General features: G+C 37.7%; 2 protein-coding genes across 10 annotated transcripts in view; one reads left to right on the top strand and one right to left on the bottom strand.

Moving 5' to 3' along the window:
• The window catches only part of NCOA3 (nuclear receptor coactivator 3), a 34,076-nt gene extending 24,842 nt beyond the window's left edge, over window positions 1-9,234 (top strand). Inside the window, exons 17-23 of the mRNA XM_071447064.1 lie at window positions 502-673; window positions 1,422-1,718; window positions 3,236-3,340; window positions 3,727-3,949; window positions 4,177-4,351; window positions 4,915-5,056; window positions 6,049-9,234. Coding sequence (XP_071303165.1) covers window positions 502-673; window positions 1,422-1,718; window positions 3,236-3,340; window positions 3,727-3,949; window positions 4,177-4,351; window positions 4,915-5,056; window positions 6,049-6,060 — 1,126 coding nt within the window. The 3' untranslated portion in view covers window positions 6,061-9,234. The remainder of the gene's footprint in view (window positions 1-501; window positions 674-1,421; window positions 1,719-3,235; window positions 3,341-3,726; window positions 3,950-4,176; window positions 4,352-4,914; window positions 5,057-6,048) is intronic.
• SULF2 (sulfatase 2) overlaps window positions 8,900-19,850 on the bottom strand; it is an 84,494-nt gene continuing 73,543 nt past the window's right edge. For all 9 annotated transcript variants that reach the window (XM_071447063.1, XM_071447057.1, XM_071447061.1 and 6 more), the window contains 9 exons: window positions 18,938-19,034; window positions 17,163-17,257; window positions 15,061-15,120; window positions 14,464-14,633; window positions 13,839-13,981; window positions 13,491-13,614; window positions 12,971-13,001; window positions 12,620-12,676; window positions 8,900-11,590 (listed from right to left, as the gene is read on the bottom strand). In XM_071447063.1, the coding sequence (XP_071303164.1) occupies window positions 11,560-11,590; window positions 12,620-12,676; window positions 12,971-13,001; window positions 13,491-13,614; window positions 13,839-13,981; window positions 14,464-14,633; window positions 15,061-15,120; window positions 17,163-17,257; window positions 18,938-19,034 (808 nt within the window). In that variant the 3' untranslated portion in view covers window positions 8,900-11,559. The remainder of the gene's footprint in view (window positions 11,591-12,619; window positions 12,677-12,970; window positions 13,002-13,490; window positions 13,615-13,838; window positions 13,982-14,463; window positions 14,634-15,060; window positions 15,121-17,162; window positions 17,258-18,937; window positions 19,035-19,850) is intronic.

The following is a 19,850-nucleotide window of genomic DNA, read 5'->3' as shown; positions in this document are numbered from 1 at the left end:
TCTTTAACCCAGCTCCACAAAAGTCATTGTTAACAAAATCTATCAATCCTTGAACTGGGAGGCACAGAAAAAAGACATGGGAGACTCTGAAATCATATCTCTGTGGCACATGGCAAAACCAGGAGAAAACAGAATTTATATGTGTTTAAGGATGCATGGAAGGTGACTGGACATTTTAGGACATAAATTTTGGATTTAAGTTGGGTGACTATAATATTTAATCATACCCAGGTCAATATATTATATAAAAACTATAGTTTTCCTTGTAATGGTTGTAATGAATTTCTTCACTGAAAGAGTGGTCAGGCATTGGAATGGGTTGCCCAGGGAGGTGGTGGAGACACCAATCCTAATGTGTTCAAGAAACAGCTGGATGTTGCACTTAGTGCTCTAAGTGTGCTTGACAAGGTGGTATTCCCTCAAAGGTTGGTCTCCATGATCTTGGAGGTCTTTTCCACCTTATTGATTCTATGATTTTAGTGGGTTTTTTTTTATTTATAGACAATTAGTTAGAAGCTCTTTGGATGATCTCTTATGTTCGGCACCAAATATGGAAGGCCAGAATGATGAAAGGGCACTTCTAGATCAGCTGCACACACTATTGAGTAATACAGATGTCACAAGTCTGGAAGAAATTGACAGAGCATTAGGAATTCCTGATCTTGTAAACCAAGTAAGTAAACAGATATTTTGGCCATTTATTTTCCAAAGACCAATAGTATTTTATTACTTGAAAAGAATGTCAAGAGGGCCTCCTCATTTACTTTGTCTCATCACATCCTCATCTTCATAGTCATACATTTCCCTTAGGAAACATTTAGATTGACTAGTGATTTTCAAAGGAGTAGCTCATTATGGATTAAATTCCTTGTGCGTGACAAGAAATACAAAGCAATATATTCTTACAGAAGTTTATTGTACAATGCCTTCATATATATAGGTGGAGTTTGGGGTGTAGCTCGTTCTAATTCTATAAGCTGAGAATTCTGTTGGGTTTCCTTAGTAGCCTGCTGTCAGCTGAGCTTAGGTTGTGAATTATTTGACTTTCAGTGATGTGGATGCTTCCCTCTCCTTCAGTTCCAGGTTGAATTTGCATGGCTAGCAAATAGAAAAAAGAAATTCTGTGAGTACTTTGGAAGTTGCTAAGACCCACATGACACCATCATTTGTACAAATATGGCTTGAATGGTGACACTGGTCTGCCTGTGTATGCAGTGTGCAGCAAAACTGATTTTAAAAAGAATTATTATTATAAATCACTTTTGCTATTTCATTAGTTTGGAGACAAAACTAACAGTAGCTGTCCATGCTATGTTCTACCTAAGAAATGGCTGAGTGGTGTATTATGCTTAGTTAGCTTTATTGCTACTTTAGAAATTCTATATATACTGCCAGTGAAAGCACTTCTGTCTCTGTTGAAGGGACAAGCTTTGGAACCCAAACAAGATTCATTTCAAGGTCAAGAATCTTCAGTTATGATTGACCAGAAGCCTTTGTTATATGGTCAAGCCTATCAAGGGCAAGGGGCAGCAATGCCAGGAAGTTTTAGTAACATCCAGGGACAACAGCCATCTTTTAATTCATTGATGAATCAGATGAGCCAACCGAGCAATTTTCCTCCGCAAAGTATCCATCCCCGAGTAAATGTGATGAGACCTAGGACCAACACACCAAAGCAGCTACGCATGCAGCTCCAGCAGAGGCTCCAGGGACAGCAGGTAATTTTTTGCTCCTACCTTTACACTTCCTTCATGTTTCAGAATGGAGTCACTTGCACACGGAATTGTGTTGCTTTACATATGTAACAACAGATGACTGAGAGGGTGGATCTTTTATTTTGACAGTGCTTCTCATTGAATTGCCTGGTGGCTGCAGGAGTAGAAGAACATTTATTAGGACAAGTGTTTCTCCTTCTGTTTCTCCTTCTTCCTGTCAGCCTCCCTAGCTACAGATTGGATTGGTTCCTGCAGCACACAAAACGATTGCTAGCTAAAACAGTGCTTTTGTACAACGTAACTCTGCATGATCTCTTTATCTGTGTTTAGTATTTTTTTGGAACCTCACAGATAGCATTAAATCGGAGCTGTATTTCTACTGTAAATCAGGTGTTACTTCTTTCTCACTGTTTTCTAACTAATCATTTGGCTTAGCGATGTAGGGGGTTTGCTTTCCATTTAGTGATTTGATGTCATTTTAGGTATTTTCTTCGAATGAAAGGTGAGAGAATAGATACAACCAGATAGATCTTAACACTAGGTTGAAAACACTGCTTAAAAAATTGGTGCATGATTTCAGCAGTGAACTCCCCATATGAAAATGCAGGCTTGATATTAAATACAGTGTACAAATAAAATTAGGAGAACTGAACCACTGCTGTGTGACATGGTGTGTGAACAGAATACATGCAGGTAACACCAAGGCAACGACAACACACAGCTGAAGTACAAAGGGTAGGTTTATTCCATCATCCTGGATTCGAAAAAACAGAGACACGTACACCGCTGAGCTCATTTTAGAAGGGGCAAAAAGTACCCAGGCCTGAGCCCTGCATTCCATAGCAAAAGGGCCTGGAGCGTGCACAGTCCTTCACCAGGCTGTACTTTCACATCTCCAAATCCTCTCATCTCCCTTCCCCCACCTTTATGGAGGCCCAAGTCTGTGGGAAAGGCTTTTAAAAGTCTTTCACAACATCCTGCTATATTTTGTGAGAAAATTCTGTTTCTTCTCTGTAGACAGACAACATACCAGAGCAAACATAAATATGTAAATTTTCTCAGCCAGAGAATTTGCTAACATCTCCCTGGTGCCTAGTTGGTCCTTGAGAGAAAACAATTCTAAAAGCAACTCCTTTTTCTCTCTCCTTACCAGTCTTCCACTTTTCAACCCTTTCCTCTCCACACATGGAATGGCAATGCTAGGAAAAACTGTGTTCTCTCTTGGTTTTCTGTGACATTGTTTAAAATAACTAGATAATCTGCTCTTTATTCCTAAAGAGAGATAATTTAAGGAAAATACAAAACCAAAGCCAGTTAATGCTGCACTGATTGAAAGCTTTTTCTTTTTGTGTGTTTGAGCTGTTTAAACAAATAGTTTGTTTAAAGACAAGGCAAAAATTAACCATTGCACTTTATGGATTCAAGAGGTCTGTAAAGAAAGTGTTTTTGCAGGAGTTGCCATTACATTTTTCAGATACTGTTATTTTCAAGCTAATAGTGCTAAAATGTCTTTTTCCAAGTTTATGAATCAGACCCGTCAAAGTCTTGAAATAAAAATGGAAAATCCAGTCAGTGGTACTAACTCAGTGATGAGACCAGTTATGCAGCCGCAGGTGGGATCCCAGGTAAGTACTTACTACAGTAGCCATCTGTTTAGAATTTCAACCTTCTTTCGTGGCTTTGCAGTATTCCTCTTTGGTTTTGTTCCTCTGCATAATTTTTTAAAAAGGGGGCTTTTTGCCTCCCTTATTGCTGAGATTGCTGGGGGATTTGTTCATTAGGTCATGCTGTCAATTCAGTATGCCATGTTTTTTGTGTAAATATCATCATTGGTTTAGCACTAATGACAACTTAATGAAAACTTTTGTCTTAATATTTTGATGATTTTTTTTTTTTCTGTGGGTTTCCCTTGACTTGCCGGGTCTTAGGAATGAGTTTGATTGACTCTGACATGATTTTATTTGTAAAAACATCTTCTAATATGGTTTTTCTTCTCTTTGGGGGATAGCAGCAAGGTTTTCTTAATGCTCAAATGGTGGCTCAGCGTAACAGGGAACTAATAAGTCACCATTTTAGACAACAGAGGATGGCAATGATGATGCAGCAGCAACAGCAACCTCAGGCCTTCAGTCCACCACCAAATGTGACAACCTCAGGAAGCATGGATAGTGCTTTGACAGGCCCTCCAATGGCTCAAGTTCCTTCACAGCAATTCCCCTATCCACCTAATTATGGTACTAGTACTAACATGTTTGGCTTTTTTTTTTCCATTTGTCTGGTTTTCTTTTCCCTTTTTTTATTAATCCAAACTACCTAAATACCAATCATTCTGAAAAATGGACTATACTGCTACAAAAAAGGATGACTTTTCTCCTTCCAGTTACTGCAAGAAGATGAACTAGAAGTACTAGGTAATGATAACTGAAGTATATTGTATCTATCTCCTTTGTTTTATTTTAAGGAATAAGCCAACAACCCGATCCTGCATTTAGTAGAGTATCAAGCCCTCCCAATCCAATGGTATCATCAAGAATTGGACCCTCCCAGAATCCTATGCTGCAGCATCCTCAGTCAGCAACAATGTACCAGTCCTCAGAGATGAAGGGCTGGCCCTCAGGAAGCATCCCCAGAAACAGGTGAACTTCAGGATTACAACCCGTTTCTCAAAAACTCTTTCATTTTGCTGAAAGTAGAAACTATGTTAAATAGCATGTAGCAGGAAAAGCATTTACAAGAGACAAAAGTAACTTTCTACTGTCTGTATTGTCCTGCATCCTGCTCTGGTTTAGGAAATAAAATGATTATTTTATGCTTAGCTCCATTGATTCATATTGGACCTCTACAATCTTTGTAACCAGAAGCAACATTCAGTCTTTAAATATTAACTTAATATTTAAAGAAAAAATAACTTGGGGGAGGGGGTGGAGAAATACAGAATATCAAATAGTATTATGATAGATGATACAGCTGTAATAGTAGCCTCCAAAAAGATTGCATTAGGCATACACATACAACTGCATTTCTAAAAACTCAAATTCCTTTTGGGAGGGGAGTTTCCATGTTAAACAGATACTAGGTAAAAACAAGTAAATGTGAAAACAGTTTTATATTTCACGTGTTGACAGCTGGTGCAGGGAAGGCAATGCATCAGTGTGTAGACTTCTTGGAAGGTAATTTTATTTGTCCTTTTGTACTTCAGTTCTTTTCCCCAGCAGCAGTTCAGCCATCAAGGTAGCCCAGCAGCATACAGTATGATGCACATGAATGGCAGCAGTGGCCATATTGGACAGATGAGTATTAATACCATGCCTATGTCAGGACTGCCTATGGGTCCAGACCAGGTAAGCTGTACATCAAGACTAATGAAAAGATTTGCTGACTCTTTTTCTATTGAGTACAGTCTGCTTACATCCATTCCTCCTGCACAATCCTGTTCTCAGTTATCCTGTTTGTATCTGTGGGCCTATTAATTTTATGTCCTAAGAGATACTTTCTTTTTGATGATACATAAGCAAATTCACGATGAGGCCAAGCTGTATGCTGGGATTAGCTGTTGACTTTGAAGGATCATGGATAGGACCAAGCCTTAAACTGCACAAAGGATGATGAAATACTTCTGAACCTGGAGAAACCCCAGAAAAAATCCATGGACATTGTGAAATGCATCTTCAGCAGATCTTGAAAATTACATGTAATAGCTCTTACAAGTCAGGCTAAGAATCCTGCTAGTGCAGTTTCCTTCTCGCAGACACTGATAATGATACTTGCCCTTACAATACCGTAGAATAACTTGTGTATGCATAGCCAGAAACAATGGAAAATTTAGACGCCTCATTTAAGGTGAAAATGTGCTAATAACAGGCACTGAAAAGAAAGCTGAAATACAAAATACACTTTTGCTACAGTCTTTACACAAAATGCCTGATGAGCAACATAATACTGACATAAGCTAAATCTTTTCAAGTAAAAAATACCTCATGAAATTTTGTGCAGCATACCTGAGGAAGGAGTCAGAATAATGAGGACTTTTGGGGGTTAGTAAAGTTTTGGAGGACTTAGATACAACGCATGCCTTTTATAAGTAGGAGAATATAAAGGTGAAATGTCAGATTTTCCAAACCTATATGACATAAAGATACCCAAATAGTGTGTTTAGGAAATTCTAGGACAGCATTTATCTTCTAGAAATTTATTTTCAAAGTGGAGCACTAAAAAGCTCTTCTGCTTCTAGGCATTGATTGGCAGTAGTTCCTTCTTCCAAATGCAGAACATAAACCATTTCTTTCTTTCAGCAAAGATGTCTTCTCTGATAAAAGTATCTTTTCTTTAACAGAAATACTGCTGACATCTAGAACCACATCTTCAAACAAGAATGGTTGAATGCACTAGTGTTATAAAGGAAAGTGACACATTCTTCATGGCGAGTCATACTGGGCTTAACAGAAACCAGTGATAAATTTCCTCATCCAGAGGAAAACAAACCAACAAAAACCCCTACCCAACAAAAATACATTTTAGTAGAAGCAGCCTATGAATTACTGTATGATGTGGGGTACAAAAAAATGTCATTAATATTTTTGGCACTCTTCCTCTAGGAATGTGAATTTGGTAATGCCATTTTAATAGATTTGATGAGTAGACTCCTGGAATATCTTATCTGTTTACTGTAGCTATCCAAAGCCCTTTAGCCCAGGCAGACAAAAGTGCCTGGAGAAGTCACAGTGGTAAGAATTTCCTGATTTCTCTTATAACAATATCTGACAGAGAATGTAGTTCTTAGTTTTCACTCTTTTATAAGAATCCCTGAATAGAAATGCTGCTTTTAGTCTCTTATCCCAAGAGTCAGGGATTTCCCAAGCAAAGTAGCAGTGCAAAATTATTTGGCACATGCTAGTCCAAAATCCTGTCTGTTGAAGCCAAGGGTTGAAAAGAGAGGATAAACAATTTAACTTATTTAAACACAATTGTGACTAATATTCAGATATTGCTGTGCAGCTGAGTGCACTTTATAGAGGACTATATAATGGATGAATGCAATGTCTTTGATAAGGACTTAATATGAAGGTAGGGTGTACTCATATTCCTTCACAAACACAATCTCTTAAAAATTATTTGAAAAGACTGCATAATGTAATGTTTTCTGTGTTTGGAAATTAGAGCAATAATCTTTCATCTTTTTTTGAAAAAAAAGCTTCAGAAAACTCAAGGCAAGACACTGCAGCCAGAATCAGAAGTTTGCAGTCTTTTTTTGTGATGAAATTTTGTAAATATGATCTTTACAATAATGTATTATACACATGACTTTTGTAGGTCACTAACAGCAGCACTAACTCTCATTTTTGCAGAGTTTGTGAAGCTAAATGTTTAACAAAATTTATTCTGGAAGCTGTAGTTGAGGTCCAAAAAAATTTTTTTTTTTAATTACATTTAAGGACTTTGAAGCTGGGTGACTTTGGCCCACATATTTCTCTTCTTTGGTCTTCAACACTTCATTTATTTTTACATGTTTAACATAGAGCTTTTTATAAAAAAATAGACTGGTTGTTGAATACTTTCTCCACCTGTGAGCACTTTTGTTACATTTCTTTTTACCTAAGGCAGTTTGACACGGAGGCTCTGCTTTGTAAGATCTTACAATTTGTCAGGACAGACCTGTCTGGCTATAATAGGTTGCCTTTTCAGCTGATGAATCTGGATTGTGTCTTTTTGGTCAATTTTAATGAACTCTAAATGTTCTTTGAAAATGTTTGTCTGTTGCAAAATACTTGTTATTATGCTACATCCAGAAATCTTTAAGGATATTAAGCCACATTTTAACCAAATGTCTACACCTCATTGGATTATTCTAATAGTAACGAATGTATTTTCTAAGCGGATTTCTGTCATAGCAGTATTTAAGTGTTGTTACATATTCTTTGCTGATAGCACTGGGGGATTTTTCCCCCTCCATTTTGGGTGCTTGAAATGAAGATCCCTTTGCACTTTTTGCAGTTACAAGGAATTAAACCGCTAAACCTTCCTAAGGGATGACCCAGAGATGTTTAAGATGTGTGGTGCTTCTGTTACGTTGTTCATTGTGTAATGGAAAACTGATTTCTCCCAACTGAGTAAAAGAAACCAAAAATCCCCTGACCTGTGTTATTTTTTGCTTATTCTTGGTACTGTTAGCAAGATGGGGTTTAATTGTTCAGACTATTCAGTGATTTTCCATTTTTAATAGAAGTAAGTTTCACTCATAAATTCATCCTTAGCACCCAGCCAGCTGTGTTTCAAAGAGAAGGTAGAGGCAATCGTACTACTTCATGTAACCCTGTCTCTTCCACTCGTACCGACTATATAGATTATCACAGCACTTACTTGGAATTTTCAGTCTGATTAATGTGTGTTTATAAGGCAAAACTTTTAAAAGCCTAAGAAACTCTTATCTTTTCATTTCTTGGATTATATCTATTTGTTGAGTAAGTGCTGCTTACTGAGGGTGAAAGGCAACAGTCCCTTGCATTTTATATCAAACCAGAATAGAACAATATTTATATTTTGTAGTTGGTCATTATACTGATGGAAACTAAAAACACCACTTGCTTTCATTAGGTGAGCTCTTAGACTATATACTGCTATATACATCTTGCAGTACAATTTTTTTTTTAATTAGTAATTCTATTTATACATCTATGTATAACTGGTACCTACCTGACTGGCATTATAAAAGCTCATCCTTTTCTCATAGGTTTAGCATATTGGAGCTTTCCAGTACCTACTTTTTTTTTTTTTTTCCTGAATTAAAAGATGTTTAGTTTAAACCTGATGAAGGGGCAGGGGGCATTTTTAAAATGCATTGACAGTGTATTTTGTGGCAGCACCAAATAGTACATCTGGTTTGAAATCCGCTGACATTTAGCTACCACCATCAATTTTGCTTTGGTCCTAGAGTAGTAAATTTTTGTGGATGTTTTTTAAAATAATACCCACATAACATTATTCAGCAGTAAGAGATGAATTAGCTAGTACAGCAACCTCTGATCGCTGCTGCATAAATGAGCGTTGCTTTGCTATGTCTCTGTTGCCTTTTTGATCACAAGTTTATTAAACTTCCATGTAGTGCACTTTTTTCCTTGGCCTAAAATACTGCTTCTGAAGTGAGAAATTCAGGCCACATTTTTGTCACAAGACAAAACTTCCTTGAATGTTGCACCAGTTAGCACACCTTTTATTATAGAATTTATGTGCAGACCACCAGATACAGCAGAATGATACAGCAAGTGCAAAACTATGTAAATCTGAGAGCAATATTTAAATAATTAAAAAATCTCAGGAGAAGGCATACGGTATTGAGAATTGAATCTAAGCTTAGTTTACATTACAAGTATTGCTTGAAATATCTGTATCTTTATTTTGCAAAACAGAGAAATCATAGGGACTGATTTATAAAAGGGTTGGTTGTAAGGTGTTACTGCCCTTCTGGTTTTTGTGTTTGGATGTTAATAATAATGTAAATAAAGGTTTCTATTTATAATCAGAACTTGGTGACACTGTATGAGCTTTAAGGGTGATTATCCAGTACAGGTCAGAGAAATTTCCCTGCTATCACTGATGAAAACTGTGTATAAAGAACGATTTACATTTTATTCTAGTTGGCAGTAAAAGCTGAGGGAGTAACAGCTGAGACCTTTCATTTATTAGACACACATTTAGCACAAACACCAACTAGAATTTATGTCTACTTCAACCTAAATAGCAAACTCTACAAGAGCTGAATGGAGAAGAGGTGGTATCTTTCCCCAAACTTGGCAACAACCTTTCATGAAATACCAGCTGCTTCTTGTGTCACATACACGTCTCACAGCTCACTATTTTCTATAAAGGGACAACTTCAACCTTCTGCCTGACAAGTAAGTAACAGGTGCAGTAACACTGGCCCTGCAGGATTTTAACAGTCACAACCTCACCTTGCCAGAGACTATGAGCTAAATACAAAAGGGCAAATTTTTCATATTCTTTCTGCATGCACACTGGGAAAGGCAGTTAGCTAAAACTTCTCTGGAAAGCAGAAAAAAATGTGGGGAGTTTGGGGGAACTTAAAGGTTATTTTACTTACGTGTGTGGATCCAGGATCTCATAATCTCATAGATTTTTCTGATAATCCATGAAATTTTTAACAAGTTAATTGAAAATACATGGAAAGATTAAGACAGACATTCAGATTTTACTTGCATAATTAAAAAAAAGCTTGCAAGAAAGCTTTGGGTCGTGGATTTGACTTACCACATGCCATACAAATACTCAAGCCCAATCTTACTTAGCATCTATAAAGACTCTACTTCTGCTTTTTGAGCGTGTTTTTTTCCCTCATTCCTAAATTCAAGTACATTTTTTGAGTATGGGGTTGTAATACCAGGGATCTATATGTCTGGACATAATTCCACTTGATTTTCTGAACTGCAAAACCAGGAAGGGTTTCAAAATAACTTCCATGCTGTATTTTTACACTGCATTTCTACAAGGGCAAATTAAGTTTGCATTTTGAAAAAATACCTCTTTGTTAGGAGTGAAGGCCACAGTTGGTTGAGTCTGTCCCATGAGCACCCTCAGGCATTTGCCCTTAAACACAGGTAGCAAAATAACATGAAACAAATGATAAATACAAATCTCACCATTACCTGTACTACAACTTATGTAATAATGTTCTTATGAAACTACTGAAATAATTCTGTACACTGTGCTTTCTTAGTAAAATTATAGGGTTTTTCCCCGTAAAAACCTTTGAACAGTAACTGTCATTCACAACATTTACTTTTCTGCAGATTAAAGTGTAACTAGATTATTGACTACAAGTACTGAACTCCCAGAGCTGCCTTTTTTAAAAAAAAAATGTAAAAGTTACGCTACTAAGCAAACACTACTTTCTCAAAGGAACTGTTCTGGTTTTGAATGTACAGTATAATATTACCACATTAAAAAAACCTTCATACAAATCTGATTTTGTTAAAATTTAAGATGTACATTTACTGAAATTTTTCAGGACCTTTAAAAATGAATAAATTCTGACTTAGCATTTTGAGAAATGGCGTGTGGGCATTACACTCTTTTTTTATTAATAAATTTCTTCACAACGTGAAGGAATTTATTTTCAAACAGAACACTGATCAATATTTACACAATCCCTCCAAAAATCTGGCATCGATTTTCTCTAATATTCATAGAGGTGACAATACAATGAACAAGTAGACGTGGAACTAAAATGTATCCTCAGAGGAAACTGAAGAAATTCCCTGGTGTTGAGTACACTTGGTGCTGCTGACTTCAGTTCCTGAATCTTTTCAGAGTTCTCTTGAACATTACCTTTACCCCAGTGTTAAGCAAATGCACCTTTGTTTTCTGAAGCTTGCTTTAGGGTTGTACTTGGCTTTGAAGTTTTTCTCACGACAACTAAAGATAAAGGTGAACTGGAAGTCGTTTTAAGGTCCTGTCAACTGTCTGTGTAAACACTGCCTGCCGCTGCAGGGGCAGTCCTCTTTGGGATGTGGCTGAGTTTCCTCCTCTGTCAGTTCCTGAATCAGCATTAGGTTGTGTCTTCTTGAAGTAAAATGCCTTGGGAATTAGGTGAGGTATAATCCAAAGCAAGAAAGCAGGTACAACAGTGGATTTCAGAGACCTGGATTTCTGACGGCATTTCCCATAATTCCACTGCTTCTATTCAACTCACTCACCAGTGCAAACATTCTATCTATTTCAGCCTCAAAGTTTATCCAGTCCTTCAGGTGAATGTTATAATTCATTTAGTCTGTACATGGATTCAAGTCCTGCCCCGTTTGTGTCCTCATGGAGGTGCAGCAGCTGGGGGAGATTAGCCCTCCCAGCCTTCCCACAGTTGTCCTCTTTAAAAGAAAACAAATGGAGTTTAGTGTTTAACATTGTAGTAGAAAGTAGTAAGAAAGGTATTTTTAATGGTTCCATGCAGTAAAAACCAGTGGAAACACTGTGAACCACCAATAAAAGCATAGCAGGTGTATGACAAACAATTCAACGGTGCTTGAAATTTCAACCTGTACAAAGCTTGTTAATTCAACCTTCATTTTGGTTCTAAAGCCAGTCTTAGATCTCTTCAATTAGAAATAAAACCACTGCATTATATAAGCAACTCTCAGGCAAAAAGACCAGACTGTGCCTAGGAAGGGATTTGCACCTGTGTTTTCCACTGCACAGTTTGAGAGCACTTCGTGATTTTTAATGAAGTCTCTGCTTTCTTTTTAAGGAAAGATTCAGAGACAGTAACAGGCAATAGTAACTTTTTAATAGACTTAAATTTGTACCTCATCTTTTGAGCTCTAGCAGTTTGAGAACTGCCAGATCATCACCACATTTTAAAAGGCAGCTCAGTAAGAAAAAAGCAGTTGTAGATACAAATCTGTCTTATAGTCTACTTTCTGCTTTAAATTCCTTTTTCTGCTTACAGCACAAAGGCTGTGGTTGGATAAAGGGCAAGAAAATCCATGATGCTGCCTCACTACTTGTGAGAAATTACAGTCAGTTTTGTTCTTTCTGGATTGTGTGAAAAACCACTAGGTAGCTGCTACTAGTTTAAGTTTAGACAAAACCAGTGTACTGGTCTTTAATTTTTATTGGCAACTGACCATAACTGGTTTCTTAACTGAGCATCTACCTTTACTGTTTGAAATTGCCTTGACTAATGCTCCAAGATTCTCCAAAAACATGTACGAAGAGATTTTGTGCAGCAGTAGTTGTCAGTAATGATGGCAGTATCATATTTCTTGCGTAATTTAGAGGACTTTCCTCCTAAGCATTCTGTGAGAATAGATGATGATGTTAAAAAGGTGGTGCATGCAGAAAGAGAAGGGAAAAGTTAAGTAAAAGCTAATGCTTTTGGTGAATTGCTCCCAACTCACAGTGACTTGGCAGATGATGGTCTCTTCACATCTGGCCATTTTCGACGCTGAAACTGCCTAATTTTCAAGCAGCAAAAGGAGAAAAAAGTTAACCATCACCAAGAAAACAACCAGTACCACAATCTGAAAGATGAGGAAGAAGAATTCAGCCAGAATTTTGACTACTAAGATCAGAACATAGTGTAACATTGAAACAAATAGCTCCAAAGTTTCAAAGCAAGTGGGGGGGAAAGGTCTTGCAAATGCCCTTTCAAGCCAGGCCTTTCCATGTGGTTCCCAATCCCACACTTGCTCTTTCAATATTAAGGTAGTACTTCAGAATAATAATGTAACTTTTTTTTGCTAATTTACCTGTACTGCTCGTAGCTTCCATCTTTAAGTCCTAGGTGAGAAAAATTAACAATGTTACTAACAATTGTCTGTATGAGAAAAAATAAAGACTCAAGAAATTTAACAAAGTTCCTGATGTCTTGAGTAACCTAGTATGCCCTCACATCTGATCCTGCACTGAGCTGAAGTTTGGAACAGAACTCTGGAAGTCCCTTCCAGCTTGAACTGACCTCTGTTCAGGTCTGTGAGCTTCAGAGTGGCTGTTAGGGTATTCTCTCCCTTTTCACGAGTATCGTTTCTTCCTTGTCTTCTCCTGCATCTCAGCAATATTTATTACTATGCTAAGAGTCTTCATCTTAAAAACATGGCATAACACGAACTGAACATGTACAAAAATCTGAGAATGCAGCTATCACCCTCAGCAGGACATTACTATTCTAAGTAAATCCTAAAATCCTTTTGACTGATTCAAGTTTTATAATGTTAAGAGTATTTTGGGGTTCTTTGGGGTGTTTGTGAGTGCAATAGAAGAGGCACTTACCAAGATCTATGTTCCTGGTTCTTGGATTGCATTGCTTATACCCTCTGCAACTTCTGAGTTCCATGAGCTGGACATGCAGTTGATTAAGAACATCTCTGTCAAGCGTATTCACTGCATTAATTAGCTGCAATAAACAGGAGGTTCTTCTTGGTTACTATTGCTCTGTAATTTGGTAACTTTTCAAATACAGCTGGTTTCTTTGTAACAGGAAAGAGCCACTTTATACTACTTTAAATGATACAGGCCTTAACTTCATCCTACAGCAATACGGCGTGATTTCAATTTATTGGTGACAAGTAACAATGATGTAATTCTTGAGCTGTGATCCCGAGGTCTATGATCAGATACCTGATATGGATCGGTATTGAGATCAAAATACTCCAAAAATCCAGTAGCAAATTCACAGAACAGGAAGTTGTGGGTCTCGTTGATTGTCCTCAAACACCAGTACGTGTTGTTGTTGGCACTGGTACAGGCACAGAAAGGGCCCACTGCAAATTGAAGAGTTATAAAGACATAAACTACATGCTTCTGTCTTTAGCACTGCTAATTACTTTCTGTTTATAGTATTACGTTATTCATAGACAGTTACTCTCATTCTCATTCCTGAGCTCTAAAGCAGAGAATGCATTCCAGCATCAGCTTCTTGTTCTGTGCATACCTAATCCACATACTAATTACAGTAACATCTTGTCTAGTTCCTTTCTCTGGTAGAGAAACATTCCAGATGGTGAGATACCTTGCAGATCAGTGTACAGTATTCAATAACATGTAGCTTATTTGCAGTTGGTTTTACTTCCTTGCCTTTTATGCAAGAATAATGACAACAGTGAAAACAGAAATTATTTACTATAGAGAGGACTGTATAGCTTTGCTCACAGAGCTAATAAAACCAGTAACTACTAGCAACCCAACATCCCAGCCAGCCTAACCAAAATTTGCTGACCTATTCCTTAGTTTACAGTACTCTTACATGTCCACAGAGGAGCAGTTTGCCAGTGCTGGTTGTCGTGGGTGAAGCAGGTCAGACCAGGCATGCTGCATGTGTCATTATTTTTGATTCTCTTAAGCAATTTGCGCAGTTTCTTCTTCCGTCTCTGCTCTCGCAGCAGCCATAGCCTGTCTTTCTCCTGTAGGGCCTTCCTGCACACATGAAATGTTAGGATCATGGAAACTCTGTTAGACTTGAACATAGCTAAAACACCCCAAAGCAGCTAATAAAATAAGCCACTCAGAAGGACAGAATCCACATTTCTTACTTAAATGGTGTTTCATACAAATGGAGATGACTCTGCAATTCAATAGCACTGGGAAAAAAAAGCAGCCAAAGGGGCTTGCAGGCCTAAGGTTTGTAATGTGCTTTTTTCAAAAGGAGAGACCTTATCTTAGAATTTACAAGCATTTTGAAATGGGCTTAGTTCCTTACCCATGTGTCTCTGTTTATGCTTTTTAATACAGGATAAATTGAATACTACTACTACTATTGCCTAGTGTGTAACTGGTTTGTACAGACCTAATATTAATAGTACATTTTGCACATCCTCTCTCAAAGGAACAGGCCTTCACTTACTTGAAAGGATGAAGACCGGATCCTTTGTGTCTCAGTTTGCTCTTGTGTTTTGAATGGTAACTGGAAAATAAAAACAGCATTGCTGGTGAACAACAGCAAGACAACTGCCCCTGTTCTTATAACATTATCATATTGGACTTGAAGCAGGTTTAATCAAGTGTCACCTCTCCCTTCAATTTATTAGTGTATGTGATGAATAAAGGCAGCCTCGCTCGACTGGATCAGGCACTTCCCAGCCTCACTGTGTCTCTGTTTCCTCAGATCCTTTGTCCACAGTGACACTTGCTGTGCTAACACTGCATTGCAATGTACATCCACATCCAGCTACAATTTACTATTATTTTAGTTGTAACGGGTTGTTTCCCCACATGCGGCACATAGAATAAATAGATTTGTAATTAAATTACATTTCTGCAGCAGAGTATTCCCTAATTTGTTCTGATAATGACAAGTTTATACTACCCTCCTGTCATTTTCCTTACGAATGCAAAAATTTCAATACCAGCTGTACTTGGTAGGGCTGGGAAGGGGTGTGGGTGTGTCCTGCATTATTACTAGCTGAAAGTTTCAGGAAAACTTGAACAAGATGGCTTGAACTGTCCCAGCAAGAGCACTGGCTAATATATTCAGAGATATGCAGAGTGTAAGCAGACATACACATTCCCGCTGGGTTACCACTGCTTTGCCTCTCAAGAAACTCTTACAGTATTTTGCAGAAATTTCCTTTCTGTGGAATTACCAAAGTTTAAAAAAAAGAGCAGCCGCTGTCACTGGCGATATTTTCTTATTGATAAAGTTACTACATACACAAATCAGTAAACACAAACTTAGTTTAATAACTGTTGTTTTCTAAACAGTACATCTGAATTCAATTAGATGCCAGATTAAAATCTCCTTCAAAATAAATCTTTTAAATTCTTAAAACTTTTGGGAGCTTTTGTAAGTTTAATTAGTATAACAAATTAACAAAATAAGATTATTTAAGAACTATCTTCTTCAGTCAATTTTTTAATCTTGCACGGATGCTGGGCATTTCATCAACTAATTCTAAATGCTAAATCAAAGCAATTGCAATACAAACACTTGACCATATGTAACTCAGATGATCAATTTCTTGGATTTCAGTGGGTTTAATCATCTCAATAATGCTACGCACAAATATAAGTGTATCAGTCTGAAAAGAAACATTTTTTACAAAACATTCACCAAAAATAACTTCATCTTTACAGTACATATTAAGTAAACTCAGTTTATGTAAACTCAGTTAATCAGTTTTGAAAGCAGTGGATTATAAACCAATATAAACTTTCTGTCTGGTTACCATCTAGAATAATACATCTTAAGCAGTTTTTGACATGGGCTCCCATAACCCAAGAAATTGATGATCTCAATATTTTAGTGGATCTGCTGCTGAAACTCTGTTGCAGGATGCACACAGGCCACATCCACAGTCCACAACAATTATTAACATCCTATCTGTAGAGTGCGTTGCACCTCCGAGGTTTTCAGCATGTTCAAAAAGGCATTCTGTGACACCAACAGGATAGAGAAGTTTTATCCCCACCCTCTCACAGAGTCTACTTGGTAGCAGGTGCTTTAGGCACAGCTAAAGCACAGCTGCCATGCAGTTATGACTCCATTCAGATACAGCTTGCTTTTTTTTGTTGATACTCATACCATTCTGCCACTGTGGCTGCAGTACTCTCAGTGATACCTGGCTCTCAGCAGCCTCAGAGCTGGCTCTGTCATCACCATGAGCAGGAGAACGTGCTCCTGGGTCTCCTTCCGAACAGCTTTTCTCAGGGGCAAATTCTGTTTGGGTTACCTTTTGATTTTGGAAGATTTTCTGTTGTGCTTATTTGCAGAGCAAGAGCTCAATTGTCCAATTAAACTCCTGCCTGGCAGACAGTGGGCCTTGTACTTGTGCAGCAGCCTGTGGACACTTCCCCTGAATGTGTACACAGAGTACAGTCAGCACAACCACTGAACAAACAAGATCCTGATCTCTCCTGTGAGATCTGATAAATCAGATCGGTGAGATCTGATACATCAGTTACAGTTGCACACTACAAATAATTATTCAGAAGTACACCAAAAAATACCTTAGCTTGTTACAATCACACTCTTCAGGTCGCTTCTTCTTTAGATGACCTCTCACCTCCCTCAGGTTTTTTATTTTATTTTGCAAAGTTTCAATCTAAAAAAAAAAAAGGCACAAAGACAGAGTTTGAAAAAAACCAGCATGATTTAGTGCTATTCTAACCTTCTCAAACTCATTTTACTGTCACCAAGAGCTTCCTCTTCAGTACCTTCCGTGGCTCTCACCACTAACAAGCATTTTCAAATTATCTTGCTTTCCAGAAGGAAACTACAGCAGGAGGAAGCTGGCTCAGTTTGCCTGCTCTGATTCTTGACTCTGAAAGCAGAATGCGTTGCTGTGGGAATGAGGGGACACAGTTGCAGGTAGACACTCCTGCATCCACTCTGGTTTTGCCTCTCTACAGCACATTCACAAGGGGAGAAAGGCTGCTCAAAGGAAAACAAAGTCATTACATTTCAGTGTGTTCTGACACTGGGAAGAGGATAGGGCAGGAGTGATCTGAAATCCCCTCTTCAGAGGTTTTGAAGAAGGAAAGCAGCAAGGTTCTGTCACTTTGCATAGCAGGCTTTAGCAGTGTCTGGACACATGGGACAGCAATCAGCAGTTAATTGTGCCACCCCTGAGGTTTATTTTTACCTGCCTTTTTTCACTAAATGAAACTCCTGCTTTTGCTCAGTCTGGCTTACATACAACATGGCCCATTTCCACTTGGGTATTGCAGGCCTCTGCACAGCAGAAAAATCAAAGTAATCTAATGTGAACAACAGTCTCTGCAGAACTGTTGTTGGCCATCAGTAACCATAGGTGTAGTAGAAGCAGAGACAGGACAGAGTGTTCAAGGAAAATGGACAAAGAACCCAGCCCTGTGACCCTAAATCAGGAACACAATTGGACAGAAGTGCGTTCTCATTTCCTTTGACACTCCATATTGGCTACATTTTCTGAAGAAAAAACAATTACAGGATTGTGGTAATATTAAAATTGCCCTTTTTTAATCTTAGCAGACTAGTAAGTTTTTAAGTATTTGCCCTGTGTGTCAATCTTTACAAGAAAAGGGGACCAAGAAGTTCTTACATAGAACTTTACTGTGAATTTATGTAATTTGGTAAGAGATTACAGGATGTCCAGCCCTTATGCTTCTCTCTGGCATTTGTTCCATCCTTACCTTGTCCTTAGACCCTCTTTCATATACAATACACATGAAGGGTTTGAGCTAATCTTAGTGACAAAAATGTCAGATAAAGTCTTACTGGCAAATTTCATACAGCAAATTACCTCTAAGTTCTCCATATACACAATCCTATGAAAAAATTCAACTCAAAAGTGCAAGGTTAAGAAAAGCAGTAGCAAGTGAAAGAAATTAATTCTAGAAGCACCAAAACTAATGAAGCTCACTTTTCCTTGGGCCTTTATATTTGATACTGAAGAACTGTTTTGAGAGGTTCCCCACTGGGGAACAGGACTACTAAGATGATAAAAAGATCCAGATTAATTTTTTTCCCAGGATAGGGACAGCTTTAAGTCTTACTTGCCTCATAAGGCACATGACATTTCTCAGCTGTGCTTTCAGTTGCAGTTCTGTCCTCCTCAGCATCTTGTCTTCACAAACTTGTAATAATTTAATTATTTCTGAAATGTCTATTCTGAAATTAGCCAGCAAATTCAAAAGGTTCCATGGAGGGAAAAAGACACCCAGAGGCAGACACAGATAGTCAGCATGATCCTATCACCCCACAGAAAACAATGCTAAAATCACACACGGAAAACATCACTGACCTCATGGTCAATATGAAGTTTGTGGTCCTTCCAAGCTTGCAGTGACCTGTACAGATCTGTGTCACACTGAACGGTATCATTCTCCAGGATAGAGCACCTTGGCATGGAAAAGCAAACAGTGTTCATTATTACAGTGGATACACACACACAGAGCAATGCAAACAGCTGCTCTTAATAACACAGCTCCAGGACAAAAAGACCATGGACTGGAAATGACATGCAGAATTCAAAAAACAATGTTCATTCAAGAAAATACTAGTGTGCTCTGAAGCAGGAAGGAAGTCTGGGTTGGAGTTGCCATGGAAATTTTTAAGTAGAAAAATTCAATGAGAATATTTCTATCAAGCAGAACCTGTTGACTGTTTCATTTCTGTATGTAAATCATGCTACACAGAATTTGTGCTTATTCATTAGACTTTCTGCATAAATAATCATTACTAACTAGCAAGCATTGAAAGCATTACTCAGAAGCAATTTCTCGATGCATAATTAAGTGATGCAGGGGTAGTAGCAAGGTAAGATGCATTACTACACCATAAAGAAAAGAGAAGAAACTCAAAAAAACAAAACAGAAACAAAGAAGTTTTACTATTTTCTACAAAAGTGATAAAATCTTTCAAGGGTATCTCCTTCACTTTGAAAGCAAAACACCCTCTGACAATATAAAATCTTTATGTTTCACTAACTTCTAGTGAAATCCAGTTTTTAAAATTATTTAATAAAGAAGAAAACAAAAAACCACTACTTGACAGATTTACCTGGAAAGTTTATTAGGGGTTGAATACCATGCAGCCATTTCTGAATGCTTGTTTAAATTAAAGATAAATATTTGCAGTGTTCCTTTATTTTCTTTAAACTACCCCATGCATGTTGTCCCACAGCCTTCTTTTCTGTTAGGGAAGTCTCATGAATA

This window comes from Agelaius tricolor, unplaced genomic scaffold, assembly GCF_023055355.1.
Source record: "Agelaius tricolor isolate 1412-34295 unplaced genomic scaffold, bAgeTri1.0.p SCAF_23, whole genome shotgun sequence".
Taxonomy (NCBI): domain Eukaryota; kingdom Metazoa; phylum Chordata; class Aves; order Passeriformes; family Icteridae; genus Agelaius; species Agelaius tricolor.
The sequence above is the reverse complement of the archived record's forward strand: the minus strand, read 5'-3'. Positions and strand labels throughout refer to the sequence as shown.